The 26,802-nt window shown below is 44.1% G+C and overlaps 1 protein-coding gene across 42 annotated transcripts in view; it reads right to left on the minus strand.

Annotated features, from left to right (window-relative positions):
• The window catches only part of celf2 (cugbp, Elav-like family member 2), a 274,640-nt gene that overhangs the window by 15,255 nt on the left and 232,583 nt on the right, over positions 1-26,802 (minus strand). For 9 of the 42 annotated variants that reach the window (XM_078942000.1, XM_078941996.1, XM_023952423.2 and 6 more), the window contains 5 exons: positions 22,926-23,005; positions 11,585-11,746; positions 9,937-10,000; positions 4,654-4,788; positions 867-995 (listed from right to left, as the gene is read on the minus strand). In XM_078942000.1, the coding sequence (XP_078798126.1) occupies positions 867-995; positions 4,654-4,788; positions 9,937-10,000; positions 11,585-11,746; positions 22,926-23,005 (570 nt within the window). The remainder of the gene's footprint in view (positions 1-866; positions 996-4,653; positions 4,789-9,936; positions 10,001-11,584; positions 11,747-22,925; positions 23,006-26,802) is intronic. The other 33 variants (XM_078941987.1, XM_023952424.2, XM_078941991.1 and 30 more) reach the window with 7 other exon arrangements.

Consider the following 26,802-nt stretch of genomic DNA (forward strand, 5'->3'; position numbering starts at 1 on the left):
GGTGGAAGAGGCTGAGAGGACAGGATCTCTGCTGTCATAACAGCTCTGATTAAGAACGCCGTCCCCGCTGTCCCAACAGGTCAGAGGCAGGTCACGGCGTGCAGCCGGCGAGCCCTCGGTCTGCGGCTTCACGCACGTCCAAGTCTTTAACCGATCACAAGTCGTGAAGACCTTAAAACCCAGCGACAGCCTCACTTTCATGAACTTTGGGTTTTCTGGACCTGTCTAGACAAAACGCCATGAGGATTCCTGCAGACGTCCACAGAAGAAGGTTGGCAGAAAAAAAGCCAAGTTTAAAGTTTAAAAGCTGCCTAAACTTTCAAAATAAAACATTTTCTAACAAATAAAATATCAGATGATCTTTTAGTCAGAACTATTTAAGAAGGTATTTATGTTTTTTATTTATATTTGCAAACAGCTAACTTTAAACAAAAAAAGACAAAACACAAGTTAACGTTTTACCAATTATATTATTGAAAAGCTTTTGTTCTGAACGTTTAAATCGTAGCATTCTTAGAAAATAAAACTTAAAATATGCTTTAAAAATTTTAAGCTATTCCCATTCTGTTCAAAGAAAAACATGACAGTGTCGAACAGAATCAGGAAACTAACAACTGTCGTCACAGTAGCCGCACGCCAAACCGGCATGCAAGCAGGAGCCAGGAGGGAACCAGGAAGCAGATGAGGAGGTGGATGAAGGTCGGGTGGTTGGATGCCTGATCGCAGTGTTTTGAGTCAAACGGAGAGATCAGGAGCTACCAAACAAGCAGGTAGCTGCTGAAGCTTCTCTCTGCTCTGACTCCTGCTGGAATGGATGGATGGATGGGTGGATGGATGGATGGGTGGATGGCAGGATGAATACTCACTGTTGAGGCTACCTGCTAGTGCATTAATGTTGTTCAGGCCCACGGTGGCGCCTGCCAGGCCCTGCAGGGTGCCCAGAGAGGTCAGGGAGTTCATGGCTCCGGCGTTGGAGCTGGCTGTTGTACCTGCTGCTGGGAGGGAAAAAAGAGAGCAGGGGAGGGACAGGGAGAGGGGTGAGGATGGAGGCAAGGAAGGAGAGCAGGAGACAAAGAAATTGATGTGTTACACGGATGTCAAGCACAGCTGCAGCAGAGGTGGAGGATTCTGAGCAGCTTGGTGCATCAACGCTGCGTACGGTCGGAGGCTTTTCCAGCAAACTACTTTAATCCTGTTTGTTTGACCAAACTGGACCTGAGCTTTTCCTGACACAGGTACATCAGGCCCAGAAGAAGATGAGTTTTACTGTCCACAGGAAAAATCCTAGAAACTTCTTTTCCAACTTAACTCTTTCAACATGTACGGAAGGCCAAAGAGGCCAAAAATTACAATTTGCTTTCATCTTAAAAAACTGAAACTCTCTTGATGTTTGTTGATCATGGTGAATATTAATGATTTGTTTGAAATATCTAATACAAAAGTTTTATAGTCTTCATTTTAATTAGGACATTTATTAATCTCTTAAATGTAGGATAAAAGAGTGATTCCTTTTTTTTACTGGGCAATTACACCATCAGATATGCATTTTTTAATTAATATTTATATATGAATATATTTTTAACTAAATGCTTTTATTTTTAGCTTTTGTTGCCTTTCAGAAAACGGAACATCCTTTTCTTTTTTCTATCAGGCATGTACGGAAGGCCAAAGAGGCCAAATCTTAAAACAATTTGTTCTTATCCCAAAAGTTAGGAACTCTCTTGATGTTTAGTAATCATAATTAATATGTTAGGAGTAGTTAGTAATAAGTTTTATAAAATGTATTACTATTAGGACATTTAATTGTCATTTAAATGCAAAAATACTTATCACTTTTTTTGTAAATCACCAATTACACAATTAGATTCAAAACAAAACACTATGTTTAACTTTTTTTAAAATAATTATTCATATACGTAAACACATTTTTGTTGCCTATTCTCTAAATGGAAAATCCTTCTGTTTTGTATGCTGCATGTACAAAACAGTTTGTTCTCATCATAAAAGTCAGGAACTTAATGTTTATTGATTGTAATGAATGTTTAATTTTTTAAGCCAACAAAAAGATTTATAGAATTCATTATTATTACGACATTTAAAAGTGTTTAAATCAACTATAACACCACCACCTTTTCCAAAAGTATTATATTCAACATTTATTCAAAATTGTATATGAAAATATACATTTCTTCTAAGATTACTGGCTATTTTTTTTGTGTGCCAATTCTGAAAACAGTAAGTCGTCTTTTGTGTCTCAGACATGTACGGAGAGCCAGAGAGGCCAAATGTTAAACAATTTGTTCCTATAAAAGTCAGAAACCCAATTCATGTTTATTAATCATACGCATTATTATTTGCTTGGAATAGTTATGATATTATATAAAATTATTCATTATTAAGACCTTTATTAGACACTTAAATGCACCAATAAAATCACCAATAACAACATCAGATTTTCCCAAAGTACTATTTTTAACTTTTATTTATAATTATATATAAAAATACACAGTTTTTCTTAGATAACTGACTTTTTTCATTTATTCTTTGTTCTAAGATCTGAAATCCTACTCTATTTCCACGCTGACATGTACGGAAGGCCAAATAGGACAAATGTCAAAACATTTTTTGTAATTGCTAATAAAAAGTTTTATAAAATTAATTTCTATAAAAAGTTTATTATTTGGTGCAGTACAGAATGAAAAATCCTGTGTATTGTCTTTGCCAGTAACGCCATCAGATTTCCAAATAGTTCAACATTTTGTTTTATATTTATATGTTAAAAAATACACTTTTTATTAATATTACTGTCATTTTTTTAAACCTAACATCCTTCTCTTTTTACAATCCTGAGGTGCAGAAGGGCAGAGAGGTCAAATTTAGAAAAATGTGAGTTTTGTACGTTTATTTTGTTGTCTTCATTTAAACAAACCTGACCAGTAAAATCCAGTTTTGCTTTTTCTGTCCAATTAGAAAACAAATGATGCATTTAGGTTCTATTTATGTCAGAAATACGTTTATCCACAGATTACTGGCCTTTAGCTCAGATAAATGGTCAAAAGCTTTATTTGTTAACAAATGTTAAGGAATCAAAATGTATTTTTTAGACTCAAGAATGTTTTTCCTTCAAATAAACCGTTCTTTTTACAGAAAACAGTAGACGGTCCTTGAATGAAGAAAGCTGAACGGAAATAACCTCCGGGTTCAAGGAAAACCGGTTCTTGAAGGAATTAATGACAGCAACGATCCATCTGCAGTAATGATTTTATGATACTGAGGCCTGAAATGTTACAAGCAGCACCTTTAATGAACTTTTAATCAACAAGCTGTGAAGCCTCGATCTTGCAGCCCTTTTGTGCAGAGTCATGTGGAGATGAAAGCAGAATTATGCATCAGAAAAAAACGGTTTGATTCCGGGTGATGCAGGACCGCATCGGAGAAACACAAGCAGACAAATGGAGCAACAAACAAATGGACAAAATCAGAACAACATTCATATCTACGCAGATTTGTCGACTCAAAACACCCAGCGGATGACAGCACGCACACACCTGAACGCACGCTCGTGTGAAGCGGGTGACCCACGATGCCACAGGTGATGGGTGGGACGGTGCACAAAGCTTTCAGTCTCACAAAACACAGATTTAATCCGGTCACTTAAACTCCACCTCATCAAAGCGCGGCCAACGAAGCAGGACGGCCGCCGAATGTATTCAGAGATGGTTTGGCAGAGGAGCGTTATGTCAGCACACGGTGCAAAGCAAAGACGCTGGCCCGTCTCCATGCACAACCGCCGCTTTTTTCTGGTCAAAAAGTGGAGACGTTTGGGCTTCACTGACACATGCAGTGCGGAGCTGCTGGTGGAGGAGCTACACCTGAGAGGTTGGACTGACACGTACGGTCGAGAAGAAGGAGGGATGAGAGAGGACGAGACGAGAACCAGCGTTTCCGAGTGGAAGGAGGGCGGCGGTGGCGCTGACGGGGAGGCGTTTTTCATATTCATGCTCTGCTGGGAGCGCGCTGCTGGAGCGAGGCCGAGCTGACAAGAAAGAGGGGGATGATGGAGCAGAAACAGGGAGCTTGTCAAAAAGGAGGGCAGGAGCAGGAGATGAGGGCAACGAGAGGGAGCAGGAGGAGAAGGCGGACAGGATGGAGCCACGAGGGGGGGGGGGGGTGAACTCAGAGGTGGAGATTTTTAGCCAGACGCTTTTCTGCCCCCCCCCCCAGCAGGAGGCGAGGAACGCTGATCTCCGTGGTTCTCTGGAGGCGACGGAAGAGATTCGCCCCCCGAAAAATGAAAGCAACACAAAACGGAACCCAAGAAACACTGAAGCACACACCGCACACACATGCACACACAAACGAAGTGCGTGTTGCGGGATGGCACACGATGAGGCGTTCAAGGACAGGGAGGCGGCGCAGACACAGCAAAATGGCGTCGGTCTGACATGGAGGTGTGAAAAGATGGCGGGTGCACACACCAGAGAAATGCCATGGAGGGTCGGGACAATGACGGTGTGTCGGCGACGGTGATCGGTGGATGGTTTCGGTGCCGGGGTCATGGGGGCGACAACACTGGCAATGAGCGGAAGAAGGCGTTGGCACCCCCCAGCACACAACGTCGGCCCCCCCCAACGTGAGTGGCTGCGGCGTTACCTGGGCTGGCCAACGCTCCCAGGGAGGCGGCGTTGGAGGACAAGGGGTTTGCGGTGGAGGGGCTGGCTGAGTTTTGGGCCGCTGCCGCCGCCGCCGCTAAAGTTGCCAGGTTCTGCAACTGCAGAGCACTCATACCTGGAGAGAGGAGCCAGAGAGGGTGGGGTCAAACCTGGGGAGCGGCTGGGTTGCCTGGTAGGACCAGGACAGAGCTGAAACTTTGGGGGGTCCCGAGGCGGAGAGGAGAACCGGCGCACATCTGGAAATAATCCCCCTGCTCGGTCCTCCTCTTTTGGTTCTACGCTTAGCAAATATTTGCACAGGAGTCTGTAGAGTGTGAAGGTAAACACCACAGCGGCTGATTTCCCTAATAAGTCCCAAACGTGTGAGCGGCGGGAAAATGCAGCTGCTGCGCTCGGCGGCTCTGGAAGCAGGAATATTGCAGATGATGTGAACCGACGTTCCTCTGCTTTAACGGCAGGAGCAAACTAACCTCCTCCAACAGCTCTAGATTCGTCTTTACAGCCCTTTCAAATTCAAATCAAGCTCATTACGTGCTCGGCTGCCTTCTGTTTCCACACATAAAAGTCCAACAGCTGAACAAATACCTTCATTTCTGCAATACTGTGTCACGTCTGCAGCTCTGCACCAACCAAACCTTCATTTGAGAGACGGAAAACCACATTTTCCTTCAAGCAATGAACACTTTACCAAATTATCATCCTCTGCTGTGAATTACTACGCTGAAACAATTAGCCACACAAAAGTATTACAAATATAAATGTTGGGAGAAAAATCCACAGTCGGAAGCTTTTCTGACAATTTTTGGAAACTGAACTTCAAAGGTAAAGTTTAAAATAGGATGTGATGCCATGTAGCTGCAAAGCTGAGAACTACGTCCAACTGGACATAAACACGGGGTGGGTGGATGTTAGTTAGTAATCCCAATTGATTCTGACGCACAGAAAAGCAGCTTTGGGCTGATATGCATCACTTTAACGTAAATTCAACCTTTTTAGCACCGATATGCAATACTTTACTTTAATAAAGGTTGACAAGCCACTTTTCTCCGCATTAGAATCCGCTAGTTTACGCTAGAAGAGTCACGGTGATTCATGGCACATCAACGCCGTGTTAAAGGGTTAATCAAGTTCCCAAATAATGGCCTAATCAAAGCTTATCCCAATACAAATGAATTAATTTGTCATATTTCACATTAGTAAGAACAAATGCTGGTTGCTAAGGAAAATTGGAAAATGTGTGTTAAGGTAAAGCCAAAAAAATCCTCAAAACACACTTATCCTCTACCGATATCTAAAAAACGTTTTGGTTGCTATGTGGTTTTTCCCTTTAATGAGGTCTAAATGTATGCGTTTAGCATAAAGAAAAGTGAGTTTTATAGTGTTTGTCTGCATCCTGGAAATTTGGACGGACCACTACCCACTTTGAGCTTCTGTCATTTGTCCAACACTCAGAGAAGTGATGCAGTTCCTCCCGTTGAACACTAGGGAATCCTATTGTTTACTGCAGGGGTGGGCAAACTACAGCCCGCGGGCTGGATCCGGCCTGCCCCCATGATTGGTCCAGCCCACTGAACAATGTCAGAGAGCCGTTTTTTGTTTAGTTTTTTTATCTGGCCACACGATCAAGACGTGACATTTTATTCCATCCTTCTGCAGTCTGAGCTCCAACCTGAAAGCCTCTAAAATCTCTGTCAAACAGAAAAGAAGACAGTCTTCCTTTTCTACGACGCAGTTCATCTTTCCCGGTTTAGCTCATTCTTTTAGAGCAATTATGCTGCTTTTTTTAAACAGCGCACCCTTTTCTGTGTCCTGATTGGCTGGAGACACTGTCAATCAATCTCCTCAGGGCCGTGCCTCCTGTACAGAAACATGGAGCTCTTCAGATCAGAAATCTGTGATCGATCAGACCTTTTTTTTCATCATCTTTCTTTGAGAATTTAAACAAGAGAAAAATGTGAAAATATTCATGTCTGTCTGAGAAAAGTGTATTAAGGCAGTGAGGAGTTTTACTGCCATAAAGGTCTGTAATCAGACTCTGTGAATTTCACCGATCACGTTTTTTTTTAGAATGTAACTCCTGCAATAAACGAGGGAACTCTGTTCTGGTGAAAAGGTAATGCAGATTTATGTGTAGCTGCAGCAGAAGACAGAGAAGTTTGCTTTTTACTGGATGAGAAACAGACATGCAGGACACAGCTGCTCAGTTTTAGTGCAAACTGTGAGACGTGAGGAGCTGCAGCCTCAAAGTCTCAGTGGCCTGTAAGTCTTTAATGTATCCGTATATTTTTTCCTGAATTTTTGTCTTTAAAAATCCCAGTTATTTGGTCATTTTTTATTTAATAAATAATGCTATTTATTTTATTAAAAGGATTATGAATTCATAAAAATTTATTATTGGTCTTTACAATAAAAGAAAGATCAAAGAAGTTTAAAGAAAAAGAGTTATTGTGGCCTCACAGGAAAAGGTTTTTGAAGATTTGTTGTTTTTCATTCTTCCATCATTCAAACGCAGCATTTCTCTACGTTTTACATGAGGTACAACAAGCCGTTGGTGCAATTGGCTCTAAAATGAGAACAAAGGTTTTAACCTAAAAACTCTAAAATGCTCTGTTTTAAAATATGATTTTCATTCCAAATGTTTTCATCTCCATTCCATGTTATTTCTTTCTCACTCCACACATCTGCTCCTGGTCCGGCCCTTCTATCCCATTTTAGAACCGTATGTGGCCTGCCATTCAAAATAATTGCCCACCCATTGTCTACTGCAAACTTAAGGGTCATACGTGTGCAATCTATGGCCCGACCGATGGTGTGAAAACCTCTCCAGAAGCAACAGAAGGCTGCAGCCGCCGCCTCCTCGCCGTTCTTCTTCTCTCTGACGGCGGCGTTTGGGCCCCCATTCAAGTGTAATTAATGAGTACACGCCAACACCTGAGTGATGCTGGCGCAGCGGCCATTACATGCAGTCAGAGCACGAATTAACCTTTCACCTCTCTGCATGAATGTGTGTGTCGGTGCAAAAACCCAGGAAGTAACCGGACACAAGCCGTGGCGGCCGCAGGTCTTACCGCCGTGAGGTTGTTAAGAGGGTGGTCGATGTGAGGTGTATGTGTCGTATATACAGCTGGGGTGTATATACAGTACCATGAGAACACACACACACACACAAGGATACAAAAAGACACACACACACTAACAAGACACCGTGGAGAAGATCCATCTTGTTTGACACCGCGGTGAAGAGAGTCTGAGGTTTCACACCAAAATCACCAAGACAACCGAGCCGAGCGCGGCCCGCAGCAGATGGCCGCTTCATCGCTGACATTCACAGCTCTGATTGGTAAATTTCATTTATCTAGAAGGGAAAAAAATAAAAAAGTCGCTCTGGAGCTTGTAGGAGTGCGCACGGTTCCCCGCGACGAGCGTGCACGTCCGTCCGCACGCACGTCAGCAGCACGTCGGAGCGCCGCCGCCAAAACCAATCTTGTTTTCAGAGCGATTTTCTCCAATTTTCCGTCAGTCATCAGAAGCTAAAATGGATTTCTATTTGTGCGGCGAGCGGGAATAAAAACAGCCACGGCTCGGTGGCGAGCATGTGCACTAACTCAGATACATATGTAGGGCAGACAGGAAATGACAAACAGAACCGGGAGTTTTAGAGCAGACTCATTTGAGACGTACAGGGATATTTCTGTTTGTCAGTGAGGATTTGGCTGCTTTTTGTTCGTCGCTTCATGCTTTTCTTCTCTTAGATTTGATGTTTTTTATCTCTTTCTCCTCCTGGCCTCCTCTTGCCTCTCAGACGCATCATTTTCTCATCTTTCCCCATCTCTGGGACGACTGCCGCCTCTCTGATTCCATCTTTCTCACCTTTTCTCGGAGCACCAGCTCTTACTTGCGTTTGTCAGAGAGAACATTTTCTGAATCAGTTTTAGAGAAAATAAAAAAAAGGAGAGGAAAAAAAAAAGTGTTGGAGAGAAAGAAGATGGAGATGCTGAGACAAACGCGTCCTATTTTCCACACCAGAGTGCAGAAAGTGTGTGAACGCGTGTGTGTGTGCGCTCCATACCACCACGAGCTGTGCTGCAGACCGGCCTTGGCTGCATCTAATTGAATGCTCATTGGTGTAATTGAAGCCTCTCAGCTCTGCAGCTCCTCATGTTAAAGACGGGGACCAGATGTCATTCAGCTGTCTCACATCTCCTGCCAATCACTAATGCTCACTCGCGCTCTCCAGCACAGATGGAGGACCTCCACGTTCAGTTCCTCTCTCCCTCGCCTCCAAATCCCAGAGCCTGTTTGTCAGAGCTCCTCCAGGAAAATGTGGGACGGAGCTCAAGAGCACAGTGGCGCCAAAAAAAAAACGAGTACCGAATGTGCAGAAAGGAGGAGCCTCCTTGTCCCGTCTTTAGGAAGGTCTTCAATTAAACTCACAGGAAAAATTGTATTTTTGGTGTTTTTAACTCCTTCAAATAGTATTTTTCTGATGGTGGAGAACATATATAAAGATAATTACTATTAACTGCCTATCCAAGTTTTTGAATTGTGGTAAATGCCCTTTGAAAAAGATCGTATTTCTGTAGAAAATACAGTGGGCGGGGCCACAAGGTCCCTGCTCAATTCTGATCATCCACCTGCAGACAAACAGATCCATGAACGTCTTTGCTTTCCCGGTCTGGGCTGGAATCTGGATCAGAACTGGACGGATGGACAGCTCCGATATTGCTCCGATAAAGCGACGCGAGTTTGCTAAGTTGGCTAAATTCAGCACAATCTTGACCAAAAGAGCACTTAGAACGCTTTGAAAATGGATCAAAAGATGATCGGAGTGGGACGCGGAGGAGGAGGAAAAAGTCAAGAAGTCCAAATGACGAAAAAACAAAAAAAAACTCCAAATCAAAGACAATTCAGGAACAAAGCAGTAGATGGCGCCAGCCTGCAGCGCTGCACGACTTTGAGCCCTTTTTCTGCGCTCCATTTTCCCTTTTCTTTTCTTTTTTCTTGCGCTTCATCCATCCCTGACAAAGCCTCCGTGCTGCCGCTCCACGCCCTGGGCACAGCTCTTGTCTGGCCTCATTAAAAGATCTAGACGAATCTGAGCAACAGTTAATAAATCTTCAGGGCAACGGTCTCTTTCACTGCGCCACGCGACTTCATTTGTTATGCTCTTTGCTCCCCTTTTGCAGGAAAATAAAATGTACAGAGGCGCGGCGGCGGCAGCGAGCCCGCTGCAGCGGCGGACTGCGGTTTCTTTTTCACTCACCGGCCATCTGCTGGATCCCGCTGAAGGCGCCCAGGTTCCCGGAGGAGGTCGCCTGCTGGAGCAACTGCAGGACAGAAAGACAGGAGAGGGTGAGGAAAAGCGCGTCTCTCGCCCAGCTGTTTTGACTTTTTTTGGATCAAACAGAACCGGCGGGATCAGAACGCGACATTTCTTTGAGCCTGCAGGTAACGAGCCGCTTCACCTGACTGACAGAGGAAACCTGCAGGTGATCAGACAGTAGGTTTGCAGATGACAGAGTCCTTTTTTAGCAGATCAAAGAAGCGTTTTCAAGAGGAAACTAAACCAAAGCAGACATTTACGCTTTGAATTTGAAACCTCATTCCTGCTTCAGTAAGACAAGCAAAAGAACATTTTCTGAGAATATTAAACTTACAAATATTTTTAAACATGATTATAAATTTTTTTCTTGTTTGAAATTCTGTCAGTATTTTGTGCTTTTATTTTGTATTTATTTTAATTTTAATGTATTTTATATTTATTATTATTTTTAACATTTGAAACCAACATATTAAAAAATATTTAGCAGCATAATAATAACTTGAATCTTTTGTTTCACAATTTTGTTTCATGAAAAATAAATAAAAATTGGGTTAGAATTATGACAAAGATTATGACAAAATCGTGGTCACTTGAAAAAAACAACCTTTCAAAGTTTGAATTCTTTTTACTTTGTTTTCTTAATCAAGCTAATAAAGTTTTTTACCCTCATTTCTGCAGAAAAATTAAGATTCCAGAACAGAAGCGGAAAACTTCCGATGTTTTTTCTTTTCCACCTTTTCAGAAAACGGAGAAAAATATGGAACTGGAGGAGCTTAAACAGTTCAAGGGTTCAGATGAAATGAATGCATTGGTGCAATAATGTGACGATTGTGTCTCTTTCAAACAAATCTTCAAAAAAAAAAGTTTCAAAAAAGTTTGGGATAAGTTTTCATTTTCAATCTCTATGTCAGAAACGTATAAATCGAAAAATCTTTCAAACTTTTTATTTTAATGAACTTCTAACACGTGCTAACAAGAAACGTAATTATGTATAATTATTGCAAAAAATAAGTCAACCAACAATTTTTGTCACACAAATAAAAGTGAAATGTGTTATTTGGAAAACTTAGTTTAAATCTTTTTGAAAAAAATAACGTAGTTTGACAATGTGTCTTTACTTTTTCGTGTATTTTTAACAAAATTCAACCCTTCAGCTCCACTGTTCACCCATTTATCATTTTTATCACGTCAGAATCAGCTGATTCACGTCGATTGTGTAAACGGCCAAAGAGCCAAGTCAAAGAAGGTGTTATTTAGGTTTCACCAGCGACATCTATGGTGTTAAAGGGTTAACATATTTGTGTAAAATAGGTTTTATTTTGAAAAGGTCAAAGCCACGACAGCTAAATTTAGTCATTTCCTATTGTTTTTTTGTAACAAAAGTGAAGCAGAGGAGGCTTGAATGTCAAAGTAATCTTTTACGCTGATGACACCATCATCTGCACCGACTAAAGTCTGGATTTGTCTAATTCCAGGCTGCATTTTTGTATAATATCGCTTTTCTAAGTGATGATTTATTGAATTCAGGAGTTTTATTTTAGGGCTGCAGGGGGCAGGGGTGAGGTTTGGGTTGGGGGGGGGGTCTTACAGCCAGATACTGCGGGGTGAGGCCCCCCAGGCCCGTCAGGCTCCCCCAGGTGGTGGCGCTGTTGAGCTGCTGCATCTGCTGCGCCAGCTGCTGCTGCAGACGCCGCTGCTCCTTGTCCTTCTGCGTGTCTGCGAACTTCACCACGATGGGAGACGAGCATCCCTGGGGGGGGTGGACAGGAGGAAGACGGGAAAGGGAAAAAACAAGGGGGGAGGGAATTTAGAAATATAATCAAACAGAAAAATAATCAAGTGGAGGAAAGGAAAATAAATGAGAGAAAAGAAGGAGAGTGGCTGGAAATAAACTCTAAATCACTGATTTAAAAAAAAAACCAACTACTGTTAAACATGTCTGCCTCTGCAGAAACACTCTTAACGTCAAAAAAGGAGGAAAAGGCGTGACGTGAATGAAGAGGCCGTCTCTGCGACACAGGACACGCACACACAGGAACCTCCAGCGTAAAGCCAGCAGGCTTTCTTCTCTTCCCCACGAGGACTCTGTTATCTCACAGCCCCAAACACTTCCAGCAGACACAGATTTCCTGACTTCTCCAACTATTTCATCAGCAAAAAGAGACTCCATCTGTGTGTCGAAGTCTGGAGAGAAGGCCTGGATGAGCAGGAGACGAGGGCGATGAGGGCAAACAGAATCAGCGGACAATCGCAAGAAGACGGGGAAGAGCGTCCCGACGGGCCGAACTTCTGCTCTGGGGACGGAGACAAAGGCGTTCCGCATGAAAGTTGGAGCCGAGCTGAAAGTGATCATCCATCCTCTTCCTCAAACAGAGCAATCAAAGCTTAACTCGGGGCAAATCCGCTGGAAAGCAAAGGCAACGTGCCACAGGAGGAGAAAAAAAACGTTTGATTGAAACATTTAGTTGGAGGCGGGATTCGCGCTCGGCGGCAGAGCAAAGGGATTCGGCGACAGAAATGGTGCGTCCGCTCAGGTGAGGAATCAGTCCTTTTTTTTTAGGTATAAGCCTAAAAAAGTGACAACTGCTCTTACAGGTGGATACGGGCGAAGACCTGTAGGGCGGCCTGAAGGCGGCCTGCAGGAAATGCCAAGGTCGTAGACCGCTCACTGACCCATTGTGCTGCGGCCGACAGCTCAGAGTGAACACGGACACGACACTTCAGGGGAAGCAGGTGAGATGCAGGCGTGTTGCCTGGATTTGTCTTCGTTTAATACCCCCCCAAACCCTGTTCACTCAGGCCCCGTCAGGGCTGTTCACGTGATAAGTGTGGGCTCCTTACGGGTCACATGGACACCCCGTGTGTGTGGCATTCGGGCATGGTCAGTAAGGGACTGCGACAGCATCACCGTACGTCAGAAGTGCGTGAAACTTCCATTAGCCGCACGAATACTTCACAATACACTTCCCACACGCATGACGATGGTACGATCTATCTTCATGACGTCCCTTGAGGTGTCCCTGTGAGCCTCAAGGGAACTGCAGGCCGCAGCCGCTCCTCTCTGTGACCCTCCACGGGTCCAGACAACCCAAAAAACCTTCACCACTCATACAGGTCAAACCCCGGATCCATCTGACTGAGGCTGCATTGACACCAAACGGGATTCGCTCATCAGATTTGCATCCACTCGCTCTCTTTCGACACATTTGCTGCTTGACGCTTGTCCAATAATGTGTTTGCTGAGAGATCAGCTTGATTTATTTTGAAGAGCTCTACAGAAACATCGGTAATCACGTCTCCATGTCTGGGTTCATAAGCTTCCCCGTCTCCTGCAGGAGCTGAACGGCGGCCGCTTTCAGCCGTGTTTCCGTCTATCTGTGACCCAGTGCGATGACTCGCCGTCCCGAGAAGGGGAAGAAAAAAAAACGAGAGGAACATGAACTCTCACTCATGTTGGTTTTGGACTCCACCCCCTGGTTGAATCATCAACATGTCAGGGGCCAAAGCGGAGTCCCTGATTGGTTGATGCCTATTCTTTGGCAAAGTTCAACTATCTGAACTTTAAACGCACCGCGATGCCCGAAACGCCATGCAGCCAGACCACCGCACTCCACCTGATCAGTCACCACGCAGGACGTCTGTAAATTGACCCAAACGGCGTTTACTCTAAACGCAGCTCAAGGTTTCAGAATGCGTCTCCGTTTGGCGTCTTTATCAGTAAATGACAGAAAGTAACTGCTGAAGAGCTCCAGCTCGGCAGCAGATCTCCTCTTTTGGCGCTCAGCCCCCCCCCCGCGGTAGAAACTCGACGGTAAAAAAAAACCTAATCGCTGAGCAAATCTGTCTGTCACTGCTGCCAACACGGCATCCAAACTGTCGGCTGCTGGGATTTCCAACCAAATGAATAAATAAAACAAATGAAATCAGATCTCATCTCACAGAGAAACCGCACTATTTACTCTATGAAAGCGTGTCAGTCAAACAGCATCTGAATCCATCAAAAGAGACGGAAGTTTCCACTTTACCTTCTCTAAGATCATCAGGGGAGTAATCCAGTTAATTTGGAGTAAATTTACTTAAGTTCTGGATTTCTATAGGTTTCCAGAACAGCAAAAATCCAAATATGAAACAAAAATATTCAATAAATGTATCATTGTTTGTTGCAATTTCAAAGAAAGGATTTAAAACACTTTTCCTTCCTAGTAAGTGGAGCCGAGTCAGTTTATCAAGTGGCCACCCAGTTGCAAAAGCGAGTTAGTCTCCGTTCGCTCCAACAGAAAACAAACCTAATTCACGATATACAGTATAAGGACGTCATTGATTATAAATCCAAGACATTAGAGAGTTTCCGTGGACTTTTGACAGACGTGACCATCAAAGTCATGGTTCAGTAACAGTTTTAGAGGTTTAATGGACTCTTTGGTTCATTTGTTCAGAGTGTCTTACTATTTTGGAAAAGTCTGGTTTCAGTGACCCCAACAGTAAAGCCTTAGCCACATGAATCTATACGGGGGAGGGGTTTAAACCCGTATGGGGTCTGGTTTTTTTTGGTTGTTTGGCCAGTGGAGAGTCGTAGAGGGGAGTGTGTCTTGCGGTGCCTTGAGGGACGTCATGACCATGGAACGTTCCATTGTCGTGCGTGTGGTATCTTGAAGTATTGGTGAGGCTAGCATAAGCAACACGTACGGCGGATCCTGCATTCGGTGTCCTTTCGTCGCTCTCCAGTCGTCTGTGAGGTCAGACGATTTACTGACAGGTAAATGCTGCACCTGTGGGGGTGTGCAAATGGTACTCAAGATGTCCACACCAACTACACTCTGATTAATTAGCTCATTTTGTTAGGAGTGAAAGAACAAGATTATCATTATTAATATTAATTATGTGGCGTTCTTCCTTCAACAGGAAGTCCGTTCAAAGAACAAGTTTCACAATAAAACAGCTTCTCCTTCAGCTTCTATCAAGTTACACAGCAATCTACTGCCTCACATTTCTATAGTGCCCCCCCCCCTACCCCGGGGAGTGGCCAAGGCCGGACTTTATCAGCCGAATGACCACGTCTCCTGGCTGACGGCGGCTCGTTTTCTCTTTTGTTCGGAGTGCGGCAGATAAAGAAAAGGAGACGATGAGAGAAAAGCAATCTGAGGAGGGAGAAGGTTATTCATCGCCGCCGTCGATTCCCGGGAGGAAGGAGTTCCCCCTTCCTGTCCTGCTAAACATCCCATCACCTTGGCTGACATGGGCAGGGGTGGAGCCTTATCCTCCCAAAAACCGGACTTCAGTGGAGTCGAACAAACAGAAACGCTGACGAAATTCTAATGAACTCCTGCCGCTCTGCAGAAGCTATGTCCTAGAAAAACGACACAGGTTTTTAGATTTTGGCTAAAAACTTCTTCATCATCATGAAAAGACCAACGGGAACACTTTGAAAATAGATCAGATGATGATCGGAGGGGGGACTTTAAGACATCAGCGTCATGGTCCTCCACAGAGGAACCACTGGAACCGCGTTCCAGGTGGGCGGGGCCTCAGCTTCTCAGGGATCTGGTTTTCTCCTCTCCTCCATAAATACTCAAAAAACGATGTGACTCTACTGAAATATGAAACTGATGAACGAACAGAACGGAAACTGTTTTTCTAGCAAAAAGACAAGCATGAAGCTGAACTCCTGACTGCTCGCAGGAAGGAAACCGTTGGGAGGATTTGCAGCTAAAATGAGATAAAAGAAGAAGAGTTCAGAATGAGAAGATCCCGAGCTAAGAAACTTTCTAAAGACATAGCATTTCTGCTGAAATCCAGTCAAAAAAATACGAGTTACAGAAAGCCTTTTTCCTCACAGCCTGATGAGCCTGCAGCTTTTTTAGGAAGGGGTGGGGGAGCAGCAGTGACAGAACACCTGAAAAGTAATTTCTCTCAAATTGGACGCTTTTGGAAACAAACAGCAGGTGGCAGCGTAGCAGTTCCATCTCCCTTTAGACCCTAAAAGGCTTCATGAGGCTCAGGCAGGTTGTTAAAGTACATTTATTACGACATTATGAGAATCATTTTGGGCGTAAAAAAAGTTTTTATTGATTCGTTTTAAATGCTAACGCGGCTGAAGCATCGATTCCCTCCTGAAACTATTTCTGGAAAGTGGCTTTTAGCTGCAGGCGGGAAGTCTCTGATGATGCGCGGCGTTCGCATCTTAAAAATAAAAAGTATATAAAGACCAAACACGTCAAACCTCACAGGTGACTTCCTCGCTATGAGACGCTTCTCCGGGGAGAAACAAAAAAAAACTATTTCTGTCTTCTTCCTCTGATTTCTGACAAATCTCCAGCACAAATGTGCCATCCGGAAAATAAACAGCTTTTCAGCATAAAGTCAAAGTTTTGAAGCATCAAAAAGTTATGAAATATGCAGCCGGAGTATTAATCATTCAGCAGGCTGAGTGGGCTTTAGTGGCTCCTTTTCAAACTCCTGAAAACACAGACAGCTGAGCGGCGTTGCAGGTTTGATGGCCTGACAGCACCTGTGACTGACGCGCAGCTTTGTGTGGGCTGACGCTTTGACAGCCCGCGCTCCCAAAGTGACACCTGAGCGGCGGCAATGAGCACGCCGCAGAAATGTGGCTTCCCAGCGCGCGATGATGTAATTGCAGCATATGGAGCAGCCGGTGCGCAGCGCTTTGACGTCTTGCAGCCCACATCTGCAAAACTTTGTGCTGGTAAAAGTTTCGCCGGTTTCCCTGGAAACCCGACTTTTAGAGAAATGATTTCCAAACGGAGAATTGAATCTGTTTGTCTTTTTTTTTTTTTTACCACCAGAGCTGGAATGAATGAACTGAAAAGACAAACGTAAAGATAAACATTCAATCGTCCATCAGGGAATTCTGAACATGAATTATTGCATCCACACAAACAAATCAGCCCATCGGAGACGGGCAGGAGTCTAAAAAATTCATTTCCACATTTAATTGCTGTGCTTTAGCTCCGTTCTCTGATGGATATTTATGTCTCAGTTATTACGAGTGTCTTGTGTTCCGACTTTTTAATGACCAAACGTCTCGTTTTAGCCCGAAAATCCACAGTGGAAGGGGCGAACGAGCGCCCTGAAACCGCAAGCGGACGGGAATCGAACAGCGGAATCTCCAGTCTCCTCCCAGCATCAGAAAGCATGGTTCATGGGTTAACTGGTACGTCCTTCAGTGTGAATGGAGGGTGTGGCCCAGTGACAGATTGGTGACCTATCCAGTGTGTACCCCCCCTTGCCCAACAGTAGCTAGGATAGGCTCCAGCAACCCCGTGACCCCAAAAAGGTTTGGAAAATGGATGGGCAGATTTTTATGGATGCACGTGTGCCTGTTCCATGAGTTCTAGCGGCCATATAAAAAAAGTACTATAAAAAGGGTTGCCAGGTGGATTATAACTGTATTTAATCAGACTTTTGTGACATAGGCACGTCCAAAGTCCGGCCACAAGCTGAGAAAATCATCTGATTGAAAAATGAATCTCTAGCATGTTTGGGTTATCATAAAAAGAGGGTTATCAACTGCTAACGTATCTATTTATTCATTACAAGATTTCTGCATCTCAATGCTGTAATTTCTTTGTTGCATCGAGGTCAGGAAGGGAAAAATCCTGCAGTTCCAACAGCAGCTGAATGGGGGCGATATTGCCTAAAGACGCACTGATTTTTTACAAATAAAGAGGTCAAAGATGAAAACCAGGGCAGTTCTCTGATTATAAAATACGTTTTATACAACATTTTGTTTAAAAACACCAAATTTTCTGGATTTTTAGATGTTTTTTTAGCCCATTTTCTCCATTTGATGCTGGTCTGTGTTGGAACAAACCAAACAAAAGTTTAGAATGGGGGTGTCAGACTCCGGGCCCCGAAGGCTGGCGTCAGACATGTTTTCCCACCAACCTGGAGGCCCGTCACATCTGCAGAACAAAATGGACCATCAGAGGAAACGGAGCGGTTCTGTTGGCGTAAAGGTCTCCCCAAAGTCTGATTGATGCTGAGTGTGGAGAATCCCATCCTTGTTCTGTTTGGCCCCTCCCTCTGTACATTCATCTTCCCTGCGGTTGACGTTTGTGCCCCCGTCTAAACAGGTTTGGTTCGTCCTGAAGCAGCGAGTCTATCGTCGGTGGAGGATAATGTGCGTCTGGTGTGGTGAATAAAACATAAAGGAAACCGGGGAAACAGAAATAACCGCTGATGCAAACATGCGCCGAGCGCTAAATGAGTCGTTACACATGGAGTGAATAATGCAACACACAAGTCAACACAAAGAAGCGTCCTCTGTGTGTCCTCAGAGTGAATTACCAGTCTCGCTCATATCCACTTTCATTACTTCCTGACATTCAGTGCGCTGCGGTGTTTGTGCGCCCGCCGCCGCACGCCAACCGTGCACCTGAATGTCACGGCCTAATGAGAATGGATACGACAGTGACAGGGCCGTCAATGAGCCGCCTCCCCCTCCGCCCAGCGACACGAGCCGCGTACGTGACGGCCAGGACGCACGCCGACAAACACACACCCCGGCCGTGAGGCTGTGCGCCGCCATGGAGCCCCGACAATAACCAAACTCTATTTACCAGACCTCATTCGCTCAATCGGACCCAAAGTAATTACTTTTAAATTGCAAAACTGAGGAGCATTAACAAACGGATGCGCCAATTTAGGTCCGCCTGAGGCTCGACAGCTTGTTTTCAAATGGAAATGAAGGTATTTCGCTTTTGTCGGCCGTGGTATCTTTGTGTGGCGCTTTAAGGCTTTTCTTCCTGTGATAAAAAGGAGGGACGGCGCTCGCCAGGCCCTTTGTGAGGACGCCGGCTCAGAGTGAGGATAATTCGGGCTTAATAGTAGCGCAGACACTCCTACCGCTCAGACGGACAGCACAGGAATCAACACTTCAGCGACGTTTAACGGGTAAAAAAAACACAAACAGAAAAGCTGCGTTTGGACGGCCGGGGGAGGAGCGCGCGTTCTCCACATGTCCGGGTCACGCCACGTCAAGGGCGGCTGTGATTATCATGATCGGCTGTAATGAGGGGGCCAGCGGGGTGAGGGGCGCTCGCTCTTTTTCCTTTAACACAGCCTGTTATTACCGCGTTCTGTCCCTTCTCTCTGACTCACGCTCGCCGTTCCTTTTATACCATGCAATTCTCCGGCAATAACAGCCCTGTCATCCTCAACTGTCATCGACCTGACGGGGCGGCGAGGCCCGCCCCCTAGTAGGGACCGGCACAAAGGCGCCGGGGCTCAGGGTCACGGCCGGGGTCGCCGTGCGACTGATGGCGATATGAGTAGAGCTGTGACGTTTCAATCGTCGGAAACCTTCAGTTTTTAACCCTTTAACATCTGAGCTGTCACTGGCGACGCCAAAACAACACAAACTCTTTGACCTACCACGACTTTATGATTGTTAAGGTGGTTAACGTGAATCAGTCGATTATGATGCGGAGGAAAGTGGACCTATATCTGTGCAAGTTACTTTTCTCCACTTCAGAATCCGATAAACTTATAAATGATTCCGCTTCCATCATCGACTGCTTCTGAGAACCAGACTGTCACACATAGAAATTGGTTTATTTCAGGCTCAGATGAAGTCCGTTGATGTTTTTTCGTGATACGGACATCGCCAGACGCAGCCAGTAATGCAGTGATTAGTCCTAGTTGGTCTGAGTTCCTTTGGCAACCACTCTTGCCAATCAGGAGTGAGCCCCTACCACTTGAAAGTGGGCTACACGAAATCTGTCAAACGTTTTGAACTTTGGACGTGGGGGCTACTTTTAATGAGGCATCTGATTGGTCAGTTTATATGGTCAGTTTATAACATGACTACAGAAACATTGTCATAGGAAAATAAGGAACATGTTAAAAAGAGGTATCTGATCAAAAATGGTTCTTCTGACCAATAGAATGAGTAACAGCAGTTTATTTCTCTATAGACATCTATGGGATTTTGGTTTCTTGCGGGCACTTCCTGCTTGCGGGCACTTCCTGTCCGGTGTTTCAAACAGGAAGTCTATTAGATTTTTGTTTCTTGCAGGGACTTTCTGTTTGGAACGCCAAGGGGTAGGGTTCACTCAGTCCAGTTCCCAGATGCTTTTCATTTTGAATTTCTGTTTTCGGTGTTCAGCGTACTTTTTTTTTTTGAATCACTCTAAGCTGATCCTGATTTGACCCCCTAACGGACACAGCCATTGCTTCCATCTGAACGCATACATACGTATCTGTTTGGCTTTTGGTCCATTTAGAGCTAAACGACCAACGTTCCACCTGTGTTCCACCAGAAGCAGCTCTCTTCAGGGTTTATTGGGTCTCAGATGTTACAGCAGAGCACTAAACTGTCCATCAGTCTCCATCTGCTGACCTGCTTCTCGTTTTTTTGTCTAACAGGAAGCACCTGACAGAGACACGGCTTTGACGATCACCTCTACTGAATCTGAAATCTGTCATTTTGACTTTTTTTTAGAAGTGGTTTGGACCAATACGACCCTCAGGGTGAAACAGAAGCGGCGTTCTTTGGTGTTCTTCAGCTCCTGTGAGCCTCTGACAGATCAGCTGTTTGACACAAACACGTCCAGCACGACACCGTTTGCTGTTGACGAGCACGGCAAGCCCGCCTCCACTTTTCCTCGCCGTCTCTCACTTCTGTTTGCTTGCATAATCCAAATGACGTAAGGCATGTTCTTCTGAAGCTTCAGCTTGAATTTCTAAACTGTTGTCCAGAGATTCTGCTTCAGCTCATCTAAGCCGTCAGATTTAAAAACAAAAAAAGCCACGAGCCGCTCCAGACTGAGTTTGAGGAGGAATTATCAGTCGGTGATCTTCTCAGGAGCTAAAGATGAACATGTAATTGTTCAGGCAAGAAGAGCACAAACTGAAAAAACCTTAAGTCTCTATGTTACAACCAGAAATTATTCACCGCCCCCTATTGGACACAGTTTCCCAAAACATGCAAAAATAAAAACAGAATACATCGCTCCTTCCACGTCCTGTCAGCAGATCATTTCCTCCTCTGACAGGACGCTGCGGAGTTTTTCAGACTCCAGAGATGAGCAGGAAGTGAGTCTTAAAACAACCGCAGAATGGAAATGATATGTAAAGCTGCAGCCGCAGCGTCTCTGCCGAACCCCGGTTATCCTGTTACATCATTGTTTACCTTTTTGCTTATTTTAATACTATTATCACGATGATGTTCCTCTTTCTGAGTTTTTTTTTGCAACTTTAAATGAGGGTTTGTGTGAGATCCAACAAACGGAACCACCAAAACACACCCGATCCTAAAGTCAGTTGGACTTTCGTTCCAAATCAGGACAGATCACAAGCTTCATTTGAAGACCTACAGATTTGTTTATCACCAAAAGGAAAGCAGCTTCTGGTCCTCAACAAACGGCAGAAAATCCTCTTCCTCTTGTTACGCCATTAAAGATACGTTTAACAACTTTGTGTTTCTTTTGACTCATTTTGTTCAATAACTGCTTAAATCAGAACTACTTTCAATCTGTTCCCCAGTGAACCTTCCTCTGCAATCCCATCATGCAAACTGATTTTGCATCTCGAATGTCCCATAAGTCCAAAAGACGGAGCCTCCTGCAGGAAACCCGTCCTGCAGAACTTCTGTGGGTTTAGGAGGCAGCAGGGGGCTAATCTGCTGCTCCCCAGTTGAAACGTCTGTCTGTGCACCAAAGCAGCAGATTCAGGGACGGATTGCATCAAACACCTGCGGCAGACGACGCGTTTTAGTCACGGAAGCTGTGATGGAGGGGCTTCCAGCAGGAGTGCAAAGAGCATTTATGAGCTTATGGAAGCACGTCCAGATTTATTCCTGCAAAATTTGAATTGATTTGAAAAGGATTTTGATTTTTTTTTGTTTTTAAGGCTAATGCATAAAACCTGAAAGAAGGCAAATCCAAAATCCCTTTCATCAGATCTCCTCCCATGAGGAGCATCAGAACCTCAGAAAGCGAAGAGCACCATAATAGTTGGACATAACCTTCTAGACTCGCATAGAACATCTGCTGAAACACAGTGTGTTAGAATTTCTTAATGATCCAGTTACAAGACCCCCAAAAGATTTATAGAACACTAATAATAAATTCAGTAGATGTCTTCCTTATGCCTTATAAATGCTTATGCAGCAGTTGCAAACCTTTATGGGATATTATTAAGACATTTATTAGCCCTTGTAAAGCCTTTTTGGCACTTTTTTTAAATAAAACATTTGTTAGCGTGTCTTGGTCAGTGTAAACTTAACAAGTGATGCACACTAAACCAATCGCCAATGGTCCTGCCAACAGCTAAGAGACAAATGTCTAAAAATAAAACTCCTGCAGCTGAGCAGAAGCTATGTTCTAAAAACACAACACCTTTTTTTACTTTTATGTTGTCTAAATAAAAAATGCATAACAATATTACTGGGACCCCTGGAAACACTTTGAAAATAGATCAAGAGATGATTGGAGAGGGTCTTTAAGGAATCTAATTATAAAGTGTTACCTGATCCGGTTTTACTGAACTGTTTTGTGTTGAGCTTTCATCGCAATCTAACGTCTTATCTAGTGTCTCAACAAATCTGTTCTAGAGATGTCAAATTGCATTACTGCAATGATTTGCCATATTTACACCTATGGCTGTCTGGAAAGATGTTTATCAATGTGCATGGTCCCTATCAAATGAATCAAATAAACCCTTAGAGAAAGAGGCTTCAGGGTCCGTTTGTGGCGTATTTCCTGCGTTCTGGTGAGGCTTCTTTTAAGTTCAGGACGGCTGCTTCAAACTCTGGACACATGAGAAAGCGCTCACCTCGCCGGGGTGTGAAAATGGGTCATGGCTATCATGAGGCAGAGCGGCACATTTTCAGAACAGTCAGAAAAGAAGAAGAAAAAAAAAAAAAAAGGAGCCACAGAGACAGTTGAAGTAAAGGGTGAGTACCGTACCTCCATGGTCTGAGACTGGTGCATGGCTTTGATTGCATTCTGTGCCATGGCTCTGGTGGAAAACGTGACAAACGCACAGCCTGTAAGGGGGGGGGGGGGGGGGGGGGGGGGCAGGAAGAGGGATGGAAGGACAGTGGAGGGGAGGAGGGGGGGAGACGAGAAAGAACAAAAACAAGACAAAAGGGTTGGACACGTCGTAGTTATTAAAAAAAAAAAACAACTACAAAAAACCAACAGAAGTCACAGATTGATACAGAGAACATCTCACAGGCGGACAACAGTGTTCTCAGTCGCTGCGGAAACAGCTGAAAAAATGAGCACGGCGTCATGACAACCACAGCCTGACCCCCATCCGCCCCGCCCCGCCCCGCCCCGTCCACATGCACCACAGGACGTCTGAAACCATCTTTGCCTCCCGCCTCCTCGGTCCTGCCTGGGTCCTCTCTGCCCTCAGCCGCTCATTTACATCAACGCCATCCGAATTCATGGGCGTCCGATCCGGCGCCCTCTCTCTCTCTCTCTTTGTCAAACAGGAAGGAGATGAGGTGGCGGTGGCGGCGGCGTGCTCAGTGCGACCGCGGGGGCTCAGGAGGACAGGAATCATATTAATTCGTCGGCAGGGAGATGAGGAGGGAAAGGGAGATGAGGAGGAGGTGTGGTCCACCTCTGCCGTGACTGACATTGATCTCAGCCAATCAAGCGGGGAGCCGCCTGCAGCGTTTTCACGGCAGTTTGTTAGCGGCCGGTTGTGGGCGAGGCGGGCTGGGAGGTTGTGTTTGTCTGGCTGTTCGGGGAGTGATTAGAGGAGGTAATGTGAGAAGTGCTTCAACAACACCCCAGGCTAATAATATGCTAACAAAGTCAGCCAGCCATGTTAGCACAGCCAGGCCTGGACCGCTCACACAAACACGCTCAGGTTCAGCTGGCTGAATTGGCCGGGGCAGAGACGGCGTAAAGTCTGGGTCTGATTGACCCTCCCTGGCTGTGAGGATGAGAGGAAATGCTGATAGCAGTCGAGGAAGAAGAGATGTGACGTACGGGATGAAGGTGACGGATGGTCAGGTTTTCTCCTGCTATCATGGATGGAGTTGACCTGCTGCGTTTGCTGTCCTCCCTTCAAGTTATGAATATTTTGTTTGCGAGATTCATCCTCAAAGCCCCTCCAGCTCACGGTGACGCAAAATTAATTTCTTGAAACAAAAAAACAAAACAAAACTGCAGAATTAAACGGTTTTATGTAACTGTAGATATTAATACTACCAGTAGATGGCAGCAGAGACAACCAAGGCTAGGAGGCTCCAACTCCAATATGAGATAACGAGTTTTTGCGACTGTCTAAAATTTACGTTTATGCAATCAAAGGGTTTTGTCGCAGAGAAAAGCGGCTTTGGGCCGTTATGAAACACTTCGGATTAGTGTTTTGTCGCATATTTGTAAAAGCTGATGCAAAAGGCACTTTTCTCCGCTTTAGATCAGCTGATTCACAGCGAACATGTTGGTGAACGGTATGAATTACGATAGGTCAAAGGGCGTGTGTTGTTTAGGTGTCACCGGTGACATCACAGGTGTTAAAGGCTTCTCTAAGGAAAAATATGTTCTTAAACTTTTTTTGAATGTTAAAGTGTAACATGTTAAAAGACTTTTATTTTGTTAAATCAATAGGCTTCTTTCAGTCCTTTTCGCCCACCAGGTGAAAATACGGCTAAGAAAGCCAACAAACAAAACTTGGATTAAAGGTTTTGCGATAAAATGTCAAAGATTTGCAATATAAAGTAAATGTAATGGAATAACCTGTTCTTTAGTCTTGGTTCACATTTTTCTGAGCTCCTCTGTGTAAAATTATTGATCTATTCATTTGTTTTTGGCTGCCATAGATCGTCCACGTTGAACAAAGAAAATTTCTAATTAAAAATATTTTTTTATTAAATAAATTGCAAAATAATTTACATCTTAATAACTAAATATTTAGCATAATTTAAAAGTAAACAAAATTGATGTACAGTCTACCATCTAGAAAAAAACGATTTAATCTTTTAAAAGATTATGAGCGATTAATTATAACAGAATCTGAAGGACGGTTTCTATCAAATCAATATTTAAATAATGGGAGGAGCTTAATGCAGAAAACATTTGGATATCAAACCTGTGCTTTTGGTCCTCACACACATCTAAATGGAGGAGCGTCACCTTAAATAGAAGCTGCACGTTTTTCACAGAGAGCTCTTTGCTCTGTGCAGGATTCCTGGCTTCTCCTCAAAACAAGAACGGGGGCGGAGCTCCCACCGTTCAGGCTCCAACTTTTTCTTTTTTTACTTCAGGAGGTAAAATCGTCTCCATCTTTATAAATTCAATCTTTTGTCATGACAAAGCTGCATCTGAGGTTAGCAGTGATGCTGCTTTGGGCAGCTAGGGGTCATTTTCTCACTAGTGCTCCCCGTTGGACTGCAAAAACTGAATCTTAAGAAAGTAAATCAACCCTTGTTTTAAATACTGGCTTGTTTTTGTCTTTTAAGAAAAATAAGATTCAGGCAAACATCTCTTTTTTTATCTTAAAGTAAGAATTATTATAAAGAACAGTTTTCTTACCACATTTGGCAGATTTCTTTTGCCTTTTTAAAGAACATTTTTCAAATTTTAAGAATTATTTCTACGGGGCCTGTTTTTGCAGTGTATGACAAACTCGTCTTTCTGTTTTTTTTTTTGTGTTTTTTGTCTTCCCTGTCTCTAAAGCTACGTACACACCGTGATGTGTCAAAGATAGAAATGTCAACGCGGTTCAAACCTGGTGAATCTTTCTTCAGGCCTTTTTCTTTCACAGCTCGATTCCGATAAACGAAAGACTTGCTGTCACAGAATTCCAGCAGTTATTAATTCCTCCTTCATGATCGATTTTCAAACCCTTCCATGGATTAAAAAAAAAAAAACGTTCCCCATCCTTCACTACCAAATTGGAGTTTCTGACTGGTCAAAGTTCAGCTGGTTTAACTTTTGGCTCGTGTTCATTAGCCGCTAGTTTTGTGCGTAGAGCTGGACGACTGTCTTAAAAATAATGTAGCGACGCGTGGACGAAGATTTTAACCCAGAGACGCACGTTTACGCACATCTACATAACCTTTTCATTGAAAGTGACCATTTGAGCGTGTGTTTGTGAACGTAGCATAAGTCTGCTTCTCTTGATTGCTAAGGATGGGATTACATGTAATCTGATATAATCTGTTGATCACTAAAATTCAGATTATTTGTCTTTACTGGAAGAGTTCAGACCAAATAAGAAATTTAAATTATTTTAAGAATAAACCATTTTTCCGGTTATTTTTATTCCATAGCTGCTAATATAATAAACAGAACATTCTGGTTCGGAGACTGTGGTTCTGACTTGTTGAGCGCCGCGTGTCCTTCTGAGCAGAAAGACAACGAGCTGACTTTAGAAATGGGGTCGCCTTAGTTACTAGTTTATCTAAAAAAAACCTGTCATTCAGATATTTGAGGCGAGCCGCATCGCCCCCTCAGAACTAGCTCAGTTCTTGAGGGGGCGTCCATGTGGGTTAGTCCTCTGGACTGATCCTGAAAGCTTCTGGAGTCTAGTACTATTGTAAAGCTGTCAGCCGCAGCATCATCTCGGGTCTGAGGAAACCCTCTTCCGTCTTTAACGGGTTTGCGGATCTTCATTTGCTAAGATCGGCGTTCATGAGACATGGGGGAGGAGGACTTTTCTTGCTCGTCTTGTTTCTCCTGGCTGCAGAGATGGAACGCCGCTTGATCGCTATAAATACCTCACGGGCCGCATTCTGTCGTCAGTGGAGATCCACACAGTCCTTTAATGAAAGTAGGCTAGCTCCCCAGGCCCAGCCATCCACTGGTGGTGTGATCCATATTT

The sequence above is a fragment of the Oryzias latipes genome, chromosome 23 (assembly GCF_053564925.1).
Source record: "Oryzias latipes strain Hd-rR chromosome 23, Olatipes_Hd-rR_3.1".
In the NCBI taxonomy this organism is placed as follows: Eukaryota; Metazoa; Chordata; class Actinopteri; order Beloniformes; family Adrianichthyidae; genus Oryzias; species Oryzias latipes.